Below are 23,214 nucleotides of genomic sequence, written 5' to 3'. Positions count from 1 at the left end.
TTATTTTCATTGTTTTCCTCTTAGAATCAATGTTTCTGTGAACATCCTTGTACACGTGTGAGAGTTTTTCTGGGGTGTACGAGTATACCTGGGAGTGGAAGTGCCAGAATGAAGATCGTATCCACCTTAAGCTCTATCAGAGAGTGCCAACTGCTCTCTAAACTGGGTGTACCTGTTTATACTCCCACTAACCGCTTTTCATCTTCAACACTTGGTATCCCAAACCCTTTCTGTTTTTACCAATCTGATGGGTATAAAATAGTGTGGTCTCATTCTTCTCTGCAATACTAAATTCCAGGATGTAACAGAGCAATTTGTAAGTAATTTGGGGGGGGGGGAGGAGATGGTCAAGAATTTCATGCTACATGAATTATATTAATATTTTGTGCTTCAAGAAACAGACATTCTCAGATGCAGTCACTGCTCTATATTTTTTAGGTAAGAGGTGACTTAGGGAAATGATCTGGTTGGAAATAGGGATGAAGGGAGAGAATTTGTCTTGATGCAAGCACACTATTTTTTACTCAGTTTATAGATTGCAAAGCTTCCTAAAAAGAGTTTGTATTTAATTTTTATAAAATATTGGGGGGATATCCAATTATTCATATCAAAGATTTTTATCATTATTAGTAGTATTAATGGTAGCAGTAATATTTATTGGAGGTGGCTTGAGGAGAATACCCGTGGGTTTTATGGTGGCAGAAAGTTGCTAAAAAATTCTTCTAGGGCCGGCCCGGTGGCTCAGGCAGTTAGAGCTCCATGCTCCTAACTCCTAAGGCTGCCAGTTCGATTCCCACATGGGCCAGTGGGCTCTCAACCACAAGGTTGCTGGTTCAACTCCTGCAAGGGATGATGGGATGCGCCCTCTGCAACTAGAAAACAGCAACTGGACCTGGAGCTGAGCTGCGCCCTCCACAACTAAGACTGAAAGGACAACAACTTGACTTGGAAAAAAGTCCTGGAGGTACACACTGTTCCCCAATAAAGTCCTGTTCCCCTTCACCAATAAAATCTTTAAAAAAAAAAATTCTGAGTGCTCATCCCCATGGTACAGCTATTGCTCACATTTTCAAGGGCTGTTTTGATTAATTAATGTCTTATTCTGGCCACAGAACAGAAAATAAAATTAAAACATAGTTAGAATTTATAATAGCATTAAGAAACCAAATACCTAGGAATAAATCTAATAAAAAATGTGCAAAACCTTAAGACCAAAACCTATAAACAATACATTATGGAGAGAAAGAAGACCTTAGTACATGGTGAGGCAGACCATGGTTCAGAAGACTCAAAATTTGAAGGGTGTCAGTTCCCCCCCACATGTAATCTTATCAAAATTCCAACAAGCTTTTCATTTTGGTGAAATTTAAGATAATTCTAAAACCTATGTGGAAATGCAAAAAGCCAAGGCATTAGTGAAAAAGAAGGCCAAGGAGGGAGAGGTTGGTCTGTAAGATACATAGACTAATTATAAGCCATAGAAATGATGGCTGTGATATTGACATACAAATAAACTAGTGAAACAGAATAAAGAACCTAGAAATGGACCCCACTGTGTGTGAACATTTAACATGTGGCAATGGAAGCATTGCAGAGCAGTGGGGGAAAGAACAATCTTTTTTAAAAAGTTTTGAAACAACTGGCTCTCTATATCAAAAAACAAATATTATCTCATACTATAATGTCAAAAGCAGTCCTGATAGATTGTAGATCTAACATAAAAGAAAAACTATGAAACTTGTAGAAGATACCATAGAAGAATAACTCCTCCAATATTTTCCTTGAGGAAATTTTGATATATTTTTTACAGTAAAACTAAGAATTTCTGTTAATCAAAAGATACCATTAAGAAAAAAAAAGGCCAATCCCACAGACTGGGAGAAGATACTGGCAACACATATGATCATAAAAAGGTTTCTATCCAAAATACGTAAAGAACTCTTGCAAATCAGAAAAAAAAAAGTCAGACAACCCAATAGAAAACGTGTGAGATTTAAATAGGCACTTCCAAGAAAAAAGTCAAATGGCCATATGCCCAATAAACACATGATAAAAATTTGAACTTCATTAGTCATCAGGGAAATGGAAATTATAAAAACACAGAAAGACTAAAGATAAAAGTATGACAAAACCAAGTGTCGTCAAGGGTACTTGAGAGCAAGGGAACCCAGTTCTCTTTGATTCCATGTCTGTGCTCTTAATTTGAAAAACCTTAGTAAGTGAGTGCTGATTGTGGCATCCATCCTGGGAGTGTGTCAGAATCCTCTCAGGGAGGTCTTGTGAGTGGTCTTACTATAAGTCCCCTCTTAACTGCAGGGTGAGCTTACCTTGGTAGGGAAATAGCGGCTGAATTTGAACTTTTTCAGGGTCAAGGTCATGGAGTATGTCCCGAAGAAAAGGATGAAGGACATGAGTGCCAGATCTGGGATGAACTGGCAGGAATTCCCCAGTAGGCGCCCACCATAGTTCAGACACTCCTTCTTGCTCAGCAGGGACCAGTCCAGCTCTGTGAGGTTAAGGGGGTTGTACTTGGAGACCAAGCACAGGAGACAAAGGGTAAGGGCCTTCCTGGTGGGTCAGCGATTCCTCCCCCGCAGTCCTCAGGCAGCCCTTCCTGCTCCCCAAGGGGCCCCAGTCCTCCTGCCCCATGGTACCCAGCAACAGAATGAGGCTCCTGGGGACGGGGTAAGGAATGAACAACAGGAGGCTCCCTGGGGAAATCAGGAGCTGACAGGTGTCTCTTAGTGGAATTTTGGGATGCACTGCTGTGTTGTTAGCGCAGAGGAAAAGCGCAGAGGGCGGGATGCCCTCTCCTTCAGTGGGCCGGGCTCCCCACTCAGTCAATCAGCCATGGGTCCTGTCAGCACCTCCCTCCTGGAGAGTCGCAAATTTACTCTCCCCTTTCCTTCCCCTGTGTACACCCCTTCACATATTTGGGCTCACACTTCATTTTTGTTAGACCCTTGTTGGGTCAGTTATTCCCCTTTTGGTGTCCCAGAAGCCTACAATCCAGGGCACACATTTGGCCATATTTGACACATGGCACACTCTGCTTGTGCTGTTCATTACTTATCAGGTTTGTCTCCACAGGCTTATTACAAGCAAGTTTGAGGTCAGGGCCACGTCTGTTTCTTAGATGTCTTTTTAGCCCGCAAGTATTCAGACATAGGTGCTGACTGAATCCATTCTTCCTCAAAATCAGATATTTGAAAAAATCTTATGTTAAATTGCCAGCCGAGTAGTCAGCAGGAGCAACCCTGGGGACATGCGAGGTCCCAGAATCTCCCCCAGGGCCTACCAGGCGCTACCCTTCACCTTCACCTGGTTTTGGACTTGCCACCGTTGGAGCCACTTAGGCTGGGTGCCGGCTCCTGAGGGCCACCACTCATTATTATTGGAAAGGCAGACCAGAGCTGGGGGCCAGGGGACTCAGGAGCACAAAGAACAGACCAGATTCAATGAGTGGGGAGCATGAATAAACTTTCTGGGGTTGGGGAGGGGCATTGTTGGGTGAGAATTGGGGGAGTCTTCGGTAGAAAAACAAGGAAGGTAGAAAGATGGATGGGAAACTTTGCTGACAGCATTGTTTGTGCAGCCCTACGTACCATTCCTCACATCTACCTCCTCTTCGTGTGTGTGTGTGTGTGTGTGTGTGTGTGTGTGATATTCATGCACAGAGATCTAATGGAGTGACGCATGTTGTAAAATGGGATTTTGACAGCACATACGTAAAATAAAAACGTGCGTTGACAAAGCTCCACAGGTGACCTGATGGGCAGCTGGCGCTGACTGCCAGCCTGGGTTGCCATAAGATGGTCTCATTTTCTCAACTTTTCTCACTCTGCCCACAAACGAAAGCTCTCAAATGTCTGACGTAAGAGGAAAGGACTTACCAGAGAAGTGTTGGTGTTTGGTGGCAGCAGGGCTGAAGCATTGAACCCAGTTGTATTTGCTGTGGATGAACACAGGACATGGGGAAGGGTCAGCAGCTGCTGGGCATGGAGCCTGTGAACACCCCCCTCCTGGGCCCCCACCCTTTCCCATCTCCCTCCAGTTCCTTAGAGCCAAGGAATGGCTTCCTACTGTGAGGACTGCTCATCAAACCCTCTTCACTCTCCTCACTTTGTCCAAGGAAGGTGGCAGGTGGTAAGGGGAGCCCGGGCCACAGCTCTGACAGACCATCTAGGCCAGGCTAAGACAGCTCCTGCCTGATGCTGAAGGGCTGGCTTCAAAACCTGAAATAAGGGATCTGCTGCCAAGACAGAGTGCTGACACGAGTTGTGAATTATGTGCCTTGTGAATCCCTACCAACCACTGGACACGTGTCTGTGCTTTTAACCGGTTTCAAAGAACTTACTCTACGCCATGCACTATGCCAAACCTTTACACACAACAGCTTGCTAAGTTCCTAAATCCGCAAGACATTGCCCCATTTTTAAAGCTGAGGTAACTGAGGCCCAGAGAGGTTAAGTAACCTGCCCATTGCCCAAGATCACACAGTACATAGTTGGAGGAGCCATGATTCACCCCAGGTAGGCTGGCCCAGGGCCTAGACACCTCCCAGCTCTACACAGAGAGTGCCTTTTCTTGCCCTGTTCCCCTCCACACACATTTCCCTTCTCTCCTGCCCTGTTCATATGTGTGATTTCATTCTTTCTTTCTTTTCAGGTCAGCTGGGCTTTTAGGAACTCACTGGCTTTGATATTATCTCCTCTAATCTGCCCCCTGAGTACAATCTGAAGAAAACTAAATCTGGGTCCTGGCCTCAGCATCCCTGACTCTAACGGAGCGTCTGAGGGTTCCCATCAGGGGCCATGAGGAGAGTTGAGAGGACCTATGAGCCCCTCCCTAGGGGATACAGCCCTTCCTTATAAAGGCAGGCCTTGGAGGACCACCATTTTCCTCTCTCTTGTTCCTGCATTGCAGGGATGGAGCAGGGCCGGGTCCTCTTTGCCTTCCTCCTCCAAGTGAAGGCCGACTGGGGAGCTCCTCTGCAGAGGTTTGGGGAGGGAGGGAGGAGGCCTGGCAGCCAGTGTGCTGGCAATAAATCTGAAATGCACTGCAAGCCCCATATGGCTCCTGTTGGCTGTGGTTAGGAACCCAGAGGGACGAAGAGGCTATTCTTGAAGCTTCCTTCAGCCTCCAACAAGCTGTCCTCTATCTTGGTGGATCTGATCACCGCGCCCGTCTGTGTTGTCCACTTCTGGGACAGTTGGGCTGGGAGTGGCTAAGGAATTCAGCCTTGACCTAGGTCAGAATACTCCTGGAAGCTCTCCAACCAGCAGCAGTTTGTTAGGATTATTCTGAAGAAAACTTCACTTCCTAGAAATTAGGGACATTTGCTGCCTTTCCTCACACCACTGACCAAGAGAACGTGACGCACTGTTAACAATAGAGCAGAGAAGGCGGGCAAGACTCAGGGCTACCCACGCAAATGCTCGAGGACTTCCAGCTGCTGCCTGAGCCTGGCGAGCTTAGATGCCTTTCCATTGCCAAGGTTGTCATACCAAACACCCCTTTTATGTCTTTTGCTTAGGCTTAGCCATTCGTTTGTATCGAGAACTTTGTAGGATTTATCTGATAGTGACTTTAAGATGAAGAAGGAAGAAATTCGACATGGAAAATTCCAGAGTGTCCAAGTATCAAATATTTTGAAATTCTAGTGCTTATAAGTGGTACTCACTTGGGATTGCAAGCAGCCACGTCAGTGTATGCAGCATCCATAAATAAAATACAAATCAGTTATAATGGAAACAAGACTAAATGTAAAAAGGAACGCCCCCAAACAAGCTCTCATGGTGGAGACTGACAGTGAGTGATAGCGTGCCATAGTCAGACTGGGTTTTGCAGGAAAACTAGGAATTCATAAGCAAGTGGCCCACGGGCTGGGAAAGAAACCCTCCTCAGTCAGTTCCTCCTCCCCAATCTCCTAAATGTCCAGAACTTTCCTTTTCATATTCTAATCAAAACTAACTTGTCCTCATTTCAGTTCTTTTATTTTCTGTGAAGAAACTGAAAATCCAATCTTACTAGGGTTAGTGGTTAATACTGGCTCAGTATTACTAATTAATAGTTCAACAGAAACTTAAGACTGCGTCAGAATCACCTGGAACTGTTAATATACAGTTGGGCCTAGCCCAGACTTTCTGATCCAGCAGGTCTGGGATGGGGCCCAAGAATATGCATTTCTAACAAGTTCCTAGATGGCCCTGGTGCTGCTGGTCTGGAGAACCATGGCAATAACATGACCCAAAATGATGAGGTGACATCAGGCACCTGGGCAAGGCCAGAGCGGATGCTAGCTGGAGACACGTGGGTATCTTTTTGCTCCTCAAATCCTGTCTTAAGGTGTGCTCGCTTCGGCAGCACATATACAAATCCTGTCTTAAGGCTCCTATATGCCGTTTCTAGGGCACCCTTAGATTTGGCTTCTCCTGTGGACACATGAGGTTCAGACTGGCCAAAGTTCCACATATGGTCCCAGAATTTGGACTGTTTCTAGAAGAGAGCAAGCATGTGTACTTTCAAAAGCTTTGTGTGTGGGAATACCTGTGTTCAGTGCCATGAATCCACAGTCCAGAGGGCACAAGCAGCAAACAGGAGTGCCCTGGTGAGGCCCAGCCCACAGAGACAGGAGTCGCCGTAGGGCAGAACAGAAAGGGCCTGTAGGTAGGATCCCCATGATCCCCTGGGCTAGCAACACGTCCCAGGTCAGGACAAAGGACCGCGTCACCCAGGGGATTTTAATGGAATGACTCAAAATTAATGATAGAGAAAAATAAAAGAAAAAAATTAAGTCTAGCTTTCTTTACAAAATCAGTGCAGTGATGCAGGGAGAGAGGCTACCGGAACTGTACTCCCTGAGGTCAGGACATCTTTATCTCCACAGGCCTAGTCTAAAATAGGGTGCACAGTAACTGTGCAGAAAATAGTTTTATTGACTTATGACCAATTTCTTTGATCGATAGTATCATTAAGGGGCTAAATAACACAATATCCTCTTGTTTCCTCTAACCCGATTTGAGAACCTCACGCGAGTTCCATGAGACTGGCAGGGCCAGTGTGGATGCCTCTCTTTTACAGCTGTGAAAACCAAGGTTCAGGGTGACCCTGGGTGGTCTCTGGACCTCAGTTTGCTCTCTGTGGTTCTAGTCTGGTGCTGCTGAGACTTATGGATGGATCTCTGGCCCCTGCTCTGTGGCACTCTGGGCACATCCCACGGAAGGCTCTTTGGGGCATACTTATTACTGTGAAGGAGGCCAGGGTTTAGACTATGGGAAGCCCTAACTTAACAGTTTTTTGATCGGAAAGGAACCCTAGGAGTGACACTGAGTATTATGGCACTGACCAGGTGGTTGATTCAGCCTCCTGTCCAGTGTAGGGGTCCTTCTTATAACACCCTTGGCAGATGGACATCTAGGAAGTGTCCAAGTAACTTGCGACCACCTGGGGGGCCAATACTCTCAGGGGGGCAGCTCCCACCACTCTAAGTTCTCCCCTGAATTCAGCCAGCACCCGGCTCCCTGGAGCTTCTGCTCCTCTTGTTCTGCCTCCTGTGGTTACACAGGATGGATCTGGACCCCCTGTGACAGACATGACAGTCCTTCTCTCTCACACCTCTCCACGATGCTGAATCACACCAGGTTCTCCAACTGTCCTTCAGATGACATGGTTGCCAGGCCTTCCCTCACCCTGACCGGCCCTCCACGCTGGATGTGTCCCCATCTGTAGGGATGTTCATCCCTCTGGTGCAGTCTCACCTTACTCACTGGGAGCGACGTCAGGGGGATCTCATGCTCTCACGGATCTGGGAGGGGTTTTAGGCGCCATCCGGTTTACCTCTTGCCTGGAGCAGGAACCTGGGCAGCATTCCTGACAGGTGTGGCCTCCCCGTCACCCCCACACAGAGGCAAAGCAGGCCTTCTTACCTTCTTGGGGTGTTCCTGATCACTCCTGATCACAACCCTGGGCTCTGGTATCATGACCCTTATCAGAGCTACTGTCCGTTTGGCTTTCTTCCAATCACTGGGTTCAAGACCCTGCATTTGCTCCCTTGGGACAGTAGGTATCTTCCCAAGCAGGCACACTCTCTTGCATTTGAGTAGAGACGTGCCGCGGGGGAGTGGGTGGGTGGGTGGGTGGGGGCTGAGGGCACCACTGAGGCTACTGATCACCTGTGTCTGGAGCGACGCACTCGCATTTGTAGGTGGTGATGGAGTTGGGCTTAAAGTCCATGTTGATGGGATAGTATTTGAAGGCACCGATCATCTTCTTGATGGCATCGTAGATGAAGATGAAGCTGATAAGGGTGGAGAAGCCCTCCTCGGTGAAGCGGGTAATATACTTGATGATAAAGCTGGCATCTGTGGCCACCAGGATGAGGCACTGGACGGCTGAGTGCAGGCCAATCCACAGGCGGAACTCCATGTAGTCCAGGCCATTGCCTCTGGAAGGCAGAAGAAAGTGGGGGGCCTCCAGCCCGGGGCTCTGCGCTGTGCTCGGCTCCCCAGACCCACTCGGAGGGGCTCATCTGCCCCTCCTGTGGCACAAATGCTCTCCTAGGACTGTGAAAGGACTGGGGACTGGGGCTATTCCTGGGTGGGGTTGTCTGATCTTTGAGAATTCTGGGAAAGGATCTCATGCGGGTGGCAGGTAGGTGCTAGGACAGCTCAGTTCTCACAATTTGGAACAAACACCGAGAGTAATGAAAAAAACAAAGAATTTCAGACTGCCAGAGCTGGGGCAGGCCTCAGAAACAGCCTCCTGTTGGAGAGGAGGCAACTGCGCCGGGAATAGTAACAGGAGCTCCCCAGGTCACACTGTAACCTTCTGACCTCCAGGTCAAGGCTTTTCACACACTCACTGACTCCCAGGTCGTAACTGCTTACAAGCAGAGCGGTGTGAATTCTCTCCTCTCATCTCGCCTGGATAGCTCTGATCAGCTATGCTAATTTGCACTATGATGGCTTTAAGGCGGGGAGCTGGAGGGAGTTAGGAGGGACCGCCCGGCAGTTCTTTGCACAGGTAGAGACAGCTTTGGTGTCTCCTCACCCCTGCCTTCCCTTTGGGATCATCCCCCTGCCCGACCTCGGCAGACTGCCCCAAGTGTGAGAGCGGCCCTGGGGGCCACCCAGGGCACCTACTTGCTAAAGTCGAAGAGGAGCTTCTCGAAGATGAGGATGGGCCCTGTGCTGCTGAGAATGATGAGAGGCTGTCCCGAGAAGAGGCAGAACAAGGACCCAGCCATGGCAGTGCCCAGGAAGCTCTCCATCACTCCCTGGGGGACGAGCAGTGTGAGGGGCCGCACACATGGGAGGAGGTGCCCAGCTGTCTGCCAGGCTCCCAGGCCAAAGTGCTCAGCCTTTATTCCAGGCTCCCTCCTCCCCAAATTCTGCTCCCCACCTCTTCCTCCACCACCCCCATAACCACCAGCATCACTGTCTCCAATTGCATTTGGATAAACATCCAGATGTGACTTCCTTCTGGCTCTCTAGGGCCTTGAAAACAGGGCTGCCAAGGCTTCCGCTTGTCTCCGTGCCCATTCTACTCCCAGAGGACAGTGACTCATCCTGCCAATCATTCATTCATTCAAATTATTAAATGATTCATCCTTTCAACCATTTATTCATTCAAACATCGATTCGGTGCTTTTGGAGGTAGACCATTCATTCATTCAAAATCCGTTAAGTACCTACTATGTGCCAGGCATTGTGCTAGATATTGGGGACCCATCATGAACAAGGTAATTCATCTTTGCTTTTGTGGGAGATACAGACAAATAACCAGGCAATTTCCATACGGCGGAGTTTCTCCACCTCAGCACTATGGATACTTCAGGCTAGATAATTTTTTGTTGTGGGATTATGGGGCGAAGCTCCTTACTGCCACCCGGTGGAAGCAGATTTTCCTGAGGTTTGCACACCTCAGCTCACACACACACCTGGTAATTGTCAGTGGCATCCCCCAGAAGCCCACCGAAGGTGATCGCGTTGGTGATGCAGCCGAGGTAGATGAACAGGATGGCAGAGATGGACTGAATGTGGAAGCCATCGTAGAAATCACTTGGGAACCAGGGCAGCTTCCTCTTGACATCCAGACACAGGCCACCGAAGAACCTGCTCAAGACAGGCCCAAGGGCTGCTTTCTCCCCATAAATCCCAGTGCAGGGCAGGAGCCTGGAGGGTCTGGGGCAAGGAAGGGAACCTGACTAGGAGTGGATGGGGGCAGGGATCTTTCCACCAGAACGTTTAAGACCAGGGAAGAACTCTCTCAGGACTAAAGTTTGTGGTTAGTGCCATCCCCCTGGGAAGGGTGGTCACAGACAGCCGGGATAAGGGCGGGAAGGCCTGATGAGACTATATCCTGGAGTAGACCTAACATTCCACGGGGGTGCAGATCCTGGGGTCCACAGATGGCCATCCTGCTCACGTCCCTGATCATCTGCAGGACACCTGTGCTTGGTAAACACAGGTGGGTCCAAATTTAGGAGGCAGAGACGTCCCAGATTCACTGTGCCTGCCCAAAAGATGTAGCGAAATCTGAAGCCCTGGTACCTGTGAATGGGATCTTAGTTGGAAAGAGGGTCTTTGCAGAGGTAATCAAGATAAGATGAGGTCATTAGGATGGACCCGAATCTCATATGATTGGTGTCCTCATAAGAGGGAAATGCCATGTAAAAACGGAAACACGGAGAGAACACCATGTGATGACAGAGGCAGAGATTTGAGTGGTGCAGCTGCAAGCCAAGGGACATCAAGGTCCGCTGGCCCTACCAGAAGCTAGGAAGACACAGGAAGGATTCTACCCAGAGTCTCAGAGGGAGCACAGCCCTGCCGACACCTTGATTTGGAGCTTCTAGCCCAGATCTCTGAGAGAATAAGTACCTATTGTTTAAGCCACCTAGTGTGTGATCCTTGGTTACAGGAGCCCTAGAAAACTACTAGAAGTAACAAAGGGTGTCTGGGGAAAAGTTTGGGTTCCTCCACTCCCGTACTGGATCCCTCTTCCTCTCTCCTGCAGGAATACTTTTTTTCTCTGGATGCAGGAGGGGCTTGGAGGGCGTGGGGGAGAAAAGAGTGCAGTGGCCAGACCCCCAGGGTCAGACCCCATGGAGCAGAGTGGGCACTGCAGGGAGAGGTGGGGGAGGTTCATACAGGGTAGGCAGGAAAGAGACAAGTGTAAGGGACAGCTGGTGTCACTGTCAGGTCTGGGGTGGGCACCTTCCTGTCCAGATAAGCTCTTCTCCAACTTCATGCATGGCCGGCATCTCTTTGTCATTCCCGCTGTTCCCTCCGCCGCTGACCCCGCCACCGCCACCGCCACCTCCAGCGCCACCTCCTGCAGCCGCTCCACCACCTCCCACCACGGAGCCATTCATCTGGCCTAGCTCAGTCAGGGAGAACACAGATTTCCTGGAAGGAGAAAGGGGACATGGGGCAGTGTGGCTTCCAATCCTGAGAAGGGCGCAGCCCCTCCAGGACTGTCCTCAGAACACTCTACCTCTCCAACGAATATCATAAAAGATCTTAAAATACAGAGGAAAATGCAGAAAATGACCAACAATACCCACACACACAGGTCACCCAGATTTTACAGATGTTCAAAGTCAGCATATTTGCTTCTGATTTTATTTTTAGAGAACTAAAATGAAACTGGGGGGAATAAGTATAAACCCATGTATGCTGACATCTTTCTCTCGAATCCTAAGAAAGAAACAGACAGACTTGAAGCTCCCTTTGTACCACGTTCCCTCTCTCCATCCCTCCATTCACATACTCACCTCTTGTCCGCAGAGGGCACCTTCTTGGGGGGCTCGATTCGGATATTCGGGTCCCATTCTCCAGGGGGAAGGACGATTACCTCATCCAGGAACTCGTCAATCCCGGCAATCAGATCTTCCCGATTGCGGGCTTTATAGGCCACGTAGCTGAAGAGCTGGCAGCGAAGAGGAAGAGAAAGTCGGGTCTCTGGCCGAGGTCCCCTTGTTACCCACCTCCTGGGACCACACCACACACAGTTTCAAGGAAAATTGCGTGGAACCACTGTTCCTACTGCCAATTTGATCTCAGTTTTTCAGATGAGAACATATCCCGGCAGGCGAAATATGGCCCACCTGGGAAACAGCAGCCTTGGGGGCATATGGCCCCCCTTGAATCAGAAGGCCAGGTCTCCATGTTCCAGCTGTCAAACTTTGGTTGAATGACTTCACCTTTCTGCTTTCAGTTTTGCACAGAGCAAGCTCATTAGAAAACCTGTGCAGAGCGCAGTTCGAGAAGCTCAGCTATTTCATATCTGTTTATATTATAACTTCCTAGCTCTTTGTTCCTGGAGGGCCAGTTTGCCTCATTCCACACTGTCTCCAGAGTGTTCTGTCTGAGCTGCAGATCTGATCGGATCATGCCTGTGTTTAACATCCTCTAAGCTCCCCATTCCTCCAAGGACAGAGTGTGAAGTCTCTGTTCTGCCCACAGGCTCTGTGTGGTCTCTGACTTGCCTCTCTGTGTCACCTCCTGCTCTCAAAGCTCTGACACCCAGCTTACATCAAACCATTTCCATCCAGCTTCTCTGTCTCTGAACCTTGGCCCCTGCTCCCTTTGTCTGGAATGCCTGCCTCTTAGGCTTGTGCTGGGTCTGCCTACCTCCTGCTCATCTGCAGCTTTAAAGCCCTTCTCGTGTGAGGGCTCCCTGACTGCCTGTATTAGAGGCCTGTCTCCCCCACACGGTTAGCACTCCTAAAGGGCAGTGACTATTCCCTCTTTCTCACAGTCCTCAGCCCCCTGCACAGAGCCTGGTACACAGCAGGCGCTCAAACGCACTTATTGGGTAGGTGAATGAATGAAGGCATAGTGCGTGATGCAGGAGCCGTGACATTTGGGAGTACGCATTTTTCATTACCACTTACGTCGTCTACCATGAGGGTTGCAATGGCACGGCCAATTTCATTGTAGGACTTTGCTCTCCCAGAAGGTCCCAGCAGTATGAACAGAAATCTGCGAAGGAGGAGGAAGGAGGAGGAGGAGGAGGAAGGAGGAGGAGGAGGAGGAGGAGGAAAGGAGGAGGAGGAGGAGGAGAAGAGGAGGAGGAAAGTGAAAAGGAAAAAGAGAAGCCAGTGAAGAGAAGGATTCTCTAAACAGTGTCCACTCTTATCTTTTTAACTGGGTGTACTTGTCGCTTCCCCCTTTTGACTCCCACATTGGCTTTGGAGAGACATTCCTTCTTCACTCCCACTAGCTCCCCCTAGAGCATCCTCACTGTGCTCTGGGGTCCCAGAGCCCACCCCACAGCATCTCTCCTAGCTGTTGGCTCCGCTTTTTAATGATTATTTTATGTCAACTCTCTAAAACTTTTCCCTAGTTAGAAGGTTTTCCTCCCCAGCCAATTCCCTAACTTTCCTTCTATGTTTCAGGGGTGTCTCCACCAGCACCATCTGCTGCCTGCACAGACAGCTGGCTGCCTGGGGGCAGGTGTAGTGGGCAGATTTCAACGGTCCTCACCGGGTGGGGACGGGCACCTCGGTCACTCCTCCCAGCATGGCTGACTGGATCAGACGCACAAAGGCAATGAAGGGCTGGTCCAGGAAGTCCCACCTCGCCCACGAGCACGTTGGAGGCTTCTGAGTCCTTGGGGATCTTCTTCATGAATTTGTTTTTCCGCTGGGTGAGGAGGGGAAAGAAGACCCCCAGGGTTACGATGGTTTCAGTTCTCACTCCCTCAGCCCTCTTTAGATCTCTGTGGAGGCCTACCTTTAAAGAGCTCTCCTAACGTTTCTCAAGACACTGAAAGAACAAACCAAGCATTCTCCTCCATTCTGCAGATGAGGAGACTCAAACTTGGTTAAGATGAGGGACCAACTTTAGATGGGAAGGAACAGGCAATGACTTGATCTCTAAGACGCTCCTTGACGGGTAAAAACTTTGTTCAACTGAAGTGTGAGCTGAGGGGTCAGAGAAGAGAGCCCTGGGCTTGCAGGACGTTAGGCCTCATGGCCCAGCCTTTGAGGCTCAAGCAGATGGGAATCTTGGCTCTTACATTTCAGCTTTCCACCCTTCCCTCTCTGCCTTCACCTTGGGTGGCTGCAGGAGGGTTGAGTCCCCTGGTGATGGCCAGGGTGGACGTGCTTTATTTCCCCTTTGCCATCTCCTTTCTGACTGACAGGAACCCCTGGGCCATGCCTCCAAGTCTGCAGGAGATTTCCTCGCCCCCAAGTCACCCCCAGGTCCACCCCCACGACCTCCCAGGAAACTCGTAGCTTCTGAGACTTTCCAACTGAGACGGTCCAGGTGCCCCCTCTCCAGTCCTGGCTATGTCTGCTCAGGGCAGGAAGGTCAGAGAGGCGAAGTGAGTGGGGTCTGATGGGAGAGGTGCTGGAGGCAAGCCCTCCTCCCCAACTTACTCCTATTCCCTGCGTTTATGATGTCATTCTTAGGGTAAGACACTGACTCCTCCTGAGTCCTCTTTTATGATGAAAATGCCCCAGGGAAGGTCACATACAAGCTCACATCTTAGGATGCACTCATTTTTCAGATTGCTTTCCCTCTGGGCAGCAAGGGACAGAGATAATTTTGTAGAGAGAGGGTAGAGAGAACATCTTGGAGGGCGGGGCTGGTGGAAGTCCACTGTGGCCACCAAAGGAAGAAGGGGCCCAGAAGGTAGATATGAGCACTACCTAGAGATCCTGTGGATGCCACAAATGTGCCACCCACTCCTCCTTGGTTGGAGTCTCTGTGGACACAGAAATGTCTGCTTCTCCTAAGATCAACAAAGACACAGGTTCTTTGCTTCACTTCCTATACTGACGAGGGATCAGTTGTGGGCATGGGTATGGCCAGCAGGTCCTGCCCATATGGGCCCATAGCTGTTTTCTGATTCACTCACGGTGGGCGTGATACACACTGAGCCAGGTAGCCGACCAGCACGAGAAAGGGCATGTGAGAAAGGGCTGCGCCCTTATCATCTTTTAAGTTCAGTCAAAAAAATAAAACTCTCTACAACCACTGAGCAACAGCCCAAGGACCTTAATGCAGTGAGAACAAGCACGGGTAGGAGTTAACGGGAAGGCCAGAGTCCCCACAACTCAAAAAGTTCCTTTGTCCTAGCTGCAGTCAGCTGATTCATAAGCAGCGTTCTTCAGGGTGGAGGACTTGGTGTGCCAGGGCAGGCCCTGCCCTCTCTGTGCCCTCGAGCCTCAGGCAAGGAGCAGGTCCAGGGGACAGGAGGAGAGAGAGGGTGGCAGGAGTGCCTGGAGAACGAGGGTTTGAAAACAACGCTTTGGGACAGCCCAACCAGCACACTCGTAATCCAGGAAAGGAGAGGAACTGAAACGAGGCCGTGGTCCTCCCTTGCAGATGGTAACATGTTTGGTAAGGAGGCCAGGGTGGTGACATCCCAGAAGTGGGCCATGCTCGTGTTCTAGCCTCCTGGCTTAGCCACAGTCTGGACCTGGCTCTTGCTGACCCCACTCCCCGAAACCATGGGGACTCTGTTCCAGGGCTGCTGAGTCATCACACACAGCCATGCTGTCTGAATCAGCCTTCTGCTTACTGAGAACCCAGCAGCCTTCCCAGGGCCCGCATGCAGTGATGAAGAGAGAGCCTGCAGAGCAAACACCGCTGGGCTTGCCCGGAAATAGTGCCCACTGGTGGACAAATGGCTGTTCCCACAACAAGCCGCTGCTGTTGCAAATACTGAGAAGCAGCATTGTCACCTGATCAGTTAGGAGAGCTGAACACTGGGCCCTTAGCGCTGGGCTCCAATCCCTAAATCCACGCAGCATTGCCTGGGGAAAGTGACAGCTAGACATTCATTAAAATAGGTTATGAAAGACTTTGACTTGGCAATGCTTCCTTATCGTGGCTCCCCCCTTTGTGTGCCTGACTGTAGTAAAGTGGGTTCCTCTCTCAGTAATGTCGCAGAATGCTTGTTCCTAAGTCACTTCCAAATTAAGGGCTCTAGAGGTGGACTGCATAGATCAAATCATGGTTCTGCCACCTTTCAGCTGCATGAACTTGGGCACGTTATTTAACTGCTGCTTTAAGCGTCAATGTTTTCCTGAGTAGAGAGGATAATAGTACCTCCCTGACGCACAGAAAATCTTCGGCACGGTGTGGTGCACGCAGTGTGCGGTCCTTCCGTGGTGGTGGATGCTATTATTGTAATTATGTTATTACTTTGGCCACCACAGGGCCCTTGGGACACCGACATGAGAGACGACTTTTGTTTTGCCTGCCAGTAAACTTGGGGTGTCGTAAAGGCCACCCAAGCCCCTGACAAGTCCTCACCAAATTTCAGGGTTCTTTTATCACCTTTCTTCCTACTCCTGGGGGCACAAGAGAGGGGATCATGAGAGCTTGTGCCCTTGAGGTGTATAGGGCTTGGAACTGAGGGGGCTCCTCCGGGCTTCCTCAGGGGGCACAGTCACAGTGTTCCCCGGCTGTGGGCCTTAGAACATGGACTCTACCTGCTTGTAGGATTCTGGTCTCATCAAGAGGATTTTAGCCACGCCAGTGGGAGACAGCAACCAACTTTATCCTGCTCCACTCAAGAAGACCCTCTACTGGCCATTCCAATGGATTCACCACCACTGAGGAGCCATTGCTTGTCTCAACCAGCCCACGTCCCCATCCATTGTTAAAGATACTGCGTGTCATGCAGGAGGTGGAACTCAGCGTGTTGGTCTCTCTCCAACAAATCCCAAGCTCAGAAACAGCCGATCATGCTTCTCTGCCCCCTACTCCTCCCAGGGCCTGGCACAGAGCCAGCACTTGGGATCAGTCAGTATGGACGGGGCAGTGTCACCAAGGCAGCCAGAGACTCCACCCAGGTCCTTCCTGGGGATTCCTGCTTCTTCATGGCATTGAAGCCCCGCCCACAGGGGCTCCCTGCCCCCAAAACCAATGGCTTCTGCCCACCCTGGCCCTCCACTGCGGCCTGGTACAGGGGTTCTACTACCTGGTCAGTGCTTGGAGTGCGAGAAATATCATTCATGCTTCTGCTCTGGGCGTGACCTAGGAGACAAGGGAAAAAAGGTCCATCAGGGGAAGCCAGGCTCTCCTAGGTCCTTTTCCCTTGATCCCTACACATGCTTCTCCCATCTTCATAACCAAACCAAGAACCTTTTCCCCTAATCCTGCAGCCCCCGTGAGCTAGCCTCTGCTCTCTTTTCTTCCCTTCAATGGTAGCTTTCTTAAAAGAGTTGCCGGACCCCAGATTCTGCTTCTCCTTCCTCACTCCTCAATCTCTCAATCTGCTGCCTTCTCATCTCTACCCTCCACCCCACCTTCTTGGGCAGACACCAAGATGTCTGCTTTGTGCCAGGCCCTGGAGGTGGGGAGGGACACAGACACATTACCAGGTGAGGTGCCAGGTGTCACTAAGCTTGGATTTTGTTGGAAAGCGAAGACATTTCACCTCCGTCCCTCATGACCCATGTGAGTCTTTAAAGATGGGGATTTGGGCTAGCAGAGGAAAGGAAGGTGGGCTCCCCATGGGGGAGATCAGCGGTGGTGATTTATTTGAACTGCCTGATATTAAGGCAGGAGGAGAAGGTCAACCAGATCCAGGGGGCACTCTCAGACCTGTTACTTCTTGGCTTTCTGTGGCCTGGTGCGTCCCCTCACTTCCAGAACATGCTCCCTTGGCTCCCCTCCTCTTATTTCTATCTGGGACCCTCTCTTGCTGGGCTCTCCCCAGGGTCTTGTTTTGCCCTCCTCCCCTCCGGAGGCTTCACCCCCTCCATCCTGGTCACTCACACCACTCACATGGCTTCTGCATCACATGGGTGGAAGATGGGGGGAAAAGGAGGGTCTCCACTCCATGGACTCCTCTGGCATCTCACTCAACACACTGGGAAGTGGAACTCATTGTCTTCCACCAAATGACATCTGCCACAGACCCTACCCCACTCAGTGTCCCCTCCCTCCCATCCACTGGCAATCAGAGCAGAGATCTAGGTGCCAGCTTGGACTCCCCCTTCTTCCTCACCTCCTACTTCTCCCCAGTCATCAACTCCCCCACCTCGATCTACCCTCTGCATTCTTGCTCTCATAGCCCCAAGGCGGCCCAGTGTCTCACTTCTCATCGTCTCCCCTTCTGGTTTATTCTTTCTCAAATAAAAATCTGAGCATGGTCTGCTCCTGCCTGAAACTTCTCAGGTGTGCCGCTGTCCTCTGAATAGAGGCTGTGTCCTTTTGCCGGGCCTCCCACACTCCTGGTGAACGGAACGGCTGTTCCCCTGCACACAGCACCCTTCACAGCGCCTTCCTGCCTGTCACTCCGTTGTCTCCTGTATTTAGAACACCCTCCTACCACATGCTTCTGGAAAACTCCTACTTATTCTCGGAGACTCAGGCGAGTGACTGAGTCTGAGCTTTCCCAGGTGCCCCTTGGGGTGGGGCGGCATGCCTTTTATCCCTGTCCCCACCACAGTAGCAGGACACAGGGGCGACCTCATACATAATGAATCACTGAGTAGAAGGCATTGGCTACCTGCTGACTTATGGCCCCTGGCATCCCTCTGTGGAACAACCAAGTGGGGGGGGTGCTAAGAGGCCCCAGGGTCACTAAGAACAGAGGGGAAAAAGCCCCCAACAAATTGCGGCCGAGACCTCAGGCTGGGGCCACACATCCTCCCAAAACATTCTTTGGTCCTGGGAGGCCATGGCCCTGGGCTGTCTGTTCATGTCTTGGCATTTTAGTAAAAGTATTTCAAGGAAAATCGGACTGTTATTTTCACACTGCTCTTTCTTTTCATTTCCCAAGTTCCCTCTTTTCTTTGCCTCACAGCTCACCATCTGTTCATCCCTGAAAAAGCCCTGTCTGCCACCAGGAACCTCACAAGTCCTCTCCCCCATTCCCAGCACTTGGAGGGGGGCGCTGTGACTCTGCCAGGGGTGTGCAGGCATGACACTGTCACCTCGTGATGGCAACCTTCTCCGACTGTCCTAACAGAAAGTACCCCACCTGTTTTTAACTCAGTTTCTAGGAAGGCTCCTCACCACGATCAGGGCTAGTGATCAGTTTGATGAAAACAAAGGTACTGACTAAGAGACAAATGCTTAGCACACAGGATTGGGTATTGATTATGCCAGGACTTGATTTAGAGCTGCATTTTTCGGAGTAAATATGCAGAAAATTATGGTAGTAAGTTAGGCTCCGAGACAAGGCCACGTTCCGGGTGAAAGTTAGAGTTTTCCTGATGCCTGTCCTGAGAATTCTAGACAGATCCTGGGCTTTCTCTCTTCTACCTTTGAAAGTCTATGAAAGTCGACAATCCCCAGCTGCCACAGCCGGGACGCAGCTGCGGCCCAGCTGCAGCGAACACACTCACACAGACGGCCGTAACTGGCGCTCTGCCGCATCCTCAGGTCCTCGGTGGAGAGGTGCAGGCTGGGCCCCGCTGCAGGGCTCCGCGCGGGGCTGCGATCTGGGAGGAGGAACAGAAGGGGTTTGCCTTGGCAGCCTGGCTGCAGCGGCACAGCCTCTCTCGTTAACGAGGTACACATTTATTGTCATTTCACCTAAATAAAGTGGACTGCAAGACTAGTCTCTTCCCCTTCCAGGAAGAAAGGGTGTGTCGGGTTTTTTGTTGTTGCTCTTGTTCTTGTTTTGGGAGGGAGGGCGGGTTGGGAAGCAAGTTAATAGTCTAAGCAAGATTCGAGAACATATTTGTACTGTTGAAAGTGAGATAGATTCCCAATTGATTAAATAGGCACCAGGTGTTGTCGATGGCCTGGTTTTGTCCCTGATTGCCCCACTGACTGGCTGCGTGACCTTAGACAAGTTACTTAACCTCTCTGTGTCCCAGGCTCCTCATCTGTAAAACAGGGATGATGAGTACAGCACCTAGTCACCGGGTTATTGGGAGGATGAAGTGGGTTAACACATGTTGAGCACTCAGTGCCTGGAACGCAGTAAGCGCCAGATATGTATCTGCTATTATTATGATATGCTAAACACTTCCCTCATTTCAAACAGTTCATCTAAAGAGATTCATCAAGGCTCTTTATTTAGCAACTGTATCAAGTTTGTTCTGATTACTGCATTTAGCTGATAGGTCCAGCAAGGCTGGTGCCTGGGCATCTCGACTCTGGGATATCAAGAGTGGAGGAAGGTTGCAGGTTTATGCACGCATGGACCCAGCCATTCTCCCTAATGGCTCCAGGCTCTACTGATCAGACGGACACCAGATACCAGGCGGGTCAGCCCTGACAGCCTTGAGATGACTCAGCCCCTTCTACCATCTTGATGTGCTTTGGTTTCTGCCGAGACTCTTGGCTCTTCGTGGGGGTTCAGTGGGAAAAACTTCAAGCCCTTACCATAAACACACCATCTCTACAGCATTTTGCAACGCTGTCTTCTAAATTCCCTGTTCCCAGGCCACACCCGGGACCAACTCAGTGCAACCCTCCAGGGCGGGGCCTGCGCATTAGGATGAGTTTCATATCCCCAGATGCCTGCAAGGGATCTGGGGTCCCTGCAGACCGGCCATTGAAGGAGGCTAAGGAATCTCTAGAACCTCAGAATGTCTCCAAGATCATGAAGTCCAGGAAGCTTCCAAGTGCCAAGACTCTATGGTGACTAGGGTGGGCTCAACCAGGCGCTGGGGCCCGACGCAGTCCCCGGTGCCCACAGCCCCCGCGTGCCCACAGCCCACCAGTGTGTGGCCCGACTCACTGCTGGTGGAGGAGACCGACTTTCCAATGTCCACCAAGGAGCGGTGGATGGGCTTTTTGGTCTGGTGACGGTGTTTCCTCAGGAGGACATAGCTGACCCTCTCCCGGAGCTCTGGCCGCAGGAGGCCGTCCTCAATTTGCTTCTCAATGACATCATCTAAGTGGGAAACAAACACGCCTTGTGGTGTGGGACAGAATGACCAGGGATGTGGAGGTCTTCATTTTCATCTGTTGTTTGTTAGATTAAAAGTGAGCTAAAGGAGGCAGGGGATGTGGAAATAGTCCCGGATCTGCCACAAACTATTGCAACTTCGGTAAATCATGAGCCCTCCGCCTCCTTATAGGTAAGAGGATGTGTGTGTCCGTGTGTGTGTGTGTGTGTGTGTGTGTGTGTGTGCATACACATGTGGGTGCATGTGTGCATGTAGAATGCTCTATCAATTCTATTGTGAAAAGCAAATGAAATCACACACACGAAAGTACTGTGCTAAGTGGTTTTTAGTCCTAATATGAATTCTTTTTATAAAAGTATTTTGGGCAAAATACTTCCAGCAAAACTACATATTTTGTGCACAAAATTCACAAAGAGGTTTAGGGACCATAATGCAAACCACCCCCTCCCTTCAGCACCCCACTAAAATGAGAGCTAATTTCCTAAAGATGCGTGATGATCCCTTCACCCTGATAAGAAATAAGTTGCCATGGCAACAGGTGTCTGGGCTGTCACTAAAAAGGCCCTTTCCCTTTTGCTCCATTTGGCATTTCTGGATGGCATTTCAGAAGATGATAAGTTTTCCCCGTTGGAACTCTACATGGGACTGAAACATGGAGTCACTGTGACTCTGCCTTGCGAGCATCAAAAGCCTGGTCTCTGCAGAATCAGGCAGGTGTCAAGGAGTCACATAGACTGAGGGTGGGCATGAGGCGGGAGGGGGAGGGGCTGCCGGGTTTGTGTGGTCGCTACCTCACCTATGATCTGCGGTAAGGAGCCACTGTCCAAATCGAGCAGCACTGTTCCCGTCTGCAGGCAGGTCCGGAGCTCGAAGAGGCTGTGCAGGGACAGCGTGGCCACATGGGGCTTACTCCAGCGTTCGCCTCCTTCCTCCACCTTTTCTTCAAACTTTATCCACCTGGAAGGGTAAGGACGGGGCTCAGCATGGCCATGCCCTCAGGGGAGTTCCTGGCTGGGTCTCCTCAGGAGAGGGGTGTCATGCTATGCACGATGGGAGTGCATTAGACTCCTGGGCAGAGGATTTCTTGGGGGCCCACTCAGTCTGTCTTCCTCTCCTCATGCTCAAGGCAAAGTGACATCCAGAGAATGACCATAAATGGGTATGAGGGTTCTTGGGGAGTGGGGAGTGGAAATGTTCTAAAATTGGATTTGGTTATGGTTATACAACTTTGTACATTTACTAAAAATCATTTAAATATACACATAAAATAAGAGGACTTCAGGGTATTCTATAACAACAAAGCTGTTTAAAAAACGTTTCAGCTGATGCCTGGTTACCTGGCACTGGTCACGTGTGGTCAGTGTCTGCCTTATGGGGTATGGTTACTGGGGCAGGGAAAGAATTTCCTGACCATGGGTTCTACTGCAGGGCCTGAGGTTTACAAGCATCCACTCTGGATTTTGGTTCTGAAATCCAAGTGTCATTGAGGGGAAGGACAGAAATTAAACCAAGAGTGAGTACGAATTTGTCCTTCCCGGAAGCCCTGGAACCATAGGCTGGGTGGAGGGAAGGAAAGGCCTCATGCAGACACAGCACTGGCCTATACTTCCTCTGAAGAGGGCAGCACCAGGTGCCCGGGAGAGCTCCTAGGAGAACTTTGTAAGACGTCAACCCCAAATCAGTGGGGAGCTTCAAGTTATTCCAATCAAAATCCCAAAGGAATATTTTTGGACCATGACTATCTAATTCTAAAGTTCCTCTGAAAAAGGTACTATCTGAGAATGGTTGGAGAAAGTCTAAAAAAGAAGAATGGTGATGGGACATGCTTCTAGCAGATATAAAAACTTGCTGAAAATCTTGAGTAACTACAAGGGTGTGATTCCAGTCCAGATAGAGACAAGTTCCGAAACAGACCTGGGCCCCCACAGGAATTGGGGTTCTGATGGAGGAGTTGTTTAAAAGACGACCAACCTAAAAATAAAGTTCCTTCTCACCAAACACAATAGTAAATTCTACAAGGATTAAAGTCTAAATAGAAAAATAAATCAAAAATAGAATATTATTGAGCTTTGAAAAGAAAGTAAATTCTGACATATGCTACAACATGAATGAAACTTGAGGACAACATGCTAGGTACAATAAGCCTGTCATAAAAGACAGACACTGTACGATTCCACTTATATGGGGCACCTCGAGTGGTCAGATTCATAGAGACAGAAAGTAGAAGGGTGGGTGACAGGGGCTGAGGTGAGGGGGTAGTGGGGGGAGTCACTGCTCAGTGGGTACAGAGTTTCAGTTTTGCAAGAGTAAAGAGTTCGGGAGATATTAATAGATGATGGTGCTGGTTCCACAACAATGTGAAGGTACGTATT

At 50.0% G+C, this 23,214-nt stretch overlaps 1 protein-coding gene across 1 annotated transcript in view; it reads right to left on the bottom strand.

Annotated features, from left to right (window-relative positions):
- SLC4A5 (solute carrier family 4 member 5) overlaps positions 1-23,214 on the bottom strand; it is a 61,723-nt gene that overhangs the window by 20,879 nt on the left and 17,630 nt on the right. The window contains 14 exon segments of the mRNA XM_081069062.1: positions 2,328-2,528; positions 3,894-3,952; positions 8,175-8,446; positions 9,144-9,277; positions 9,941-10,115; positions 11,220-11,411; positions 11,780-11,934; positions 12,902-12,989; positions 13,494-13,582; positions 13,584-13,652; positions 16,948-17,003; positions 19,325-19,420; positions 20,671-20,826; positions 21,639-21,799. Coding sequence (XP_080925188.1) covers positions 2,328-2,528; positions 3,894-3,952; positions 8,175-8,446; positions 9,144-9,277; positions 9,941-10,115; positions 11,220-11,411; positions 11,780-11,934; positions 12,902-12,989; positions 13,494-13,582; positions 13,584-13,652; positions 16,948-17,003; positions 19,325-19,420; positions 20,671-20,826; positions 21,639-21,799 — 1,903 coding nt within the window.

The sequence above is a fragment of the Rhinolophus hipposideros genome (genome assembly GCF_964194185.1).
Source record: "Rhinolophus hipposideros genome assembly, chromosome: 12".
Lineage (NCBI taxonomy): Eukaryota > Metazoa > Chordata > Mammalia > Chiroptera > Rhinolophidae > Rhinolophus > Rhinolophus hipposideros.
Note: the sequence above shows the minus strand (reverse complement) of the source record. Positions and strands in the feature narration are given on the sequence as shown.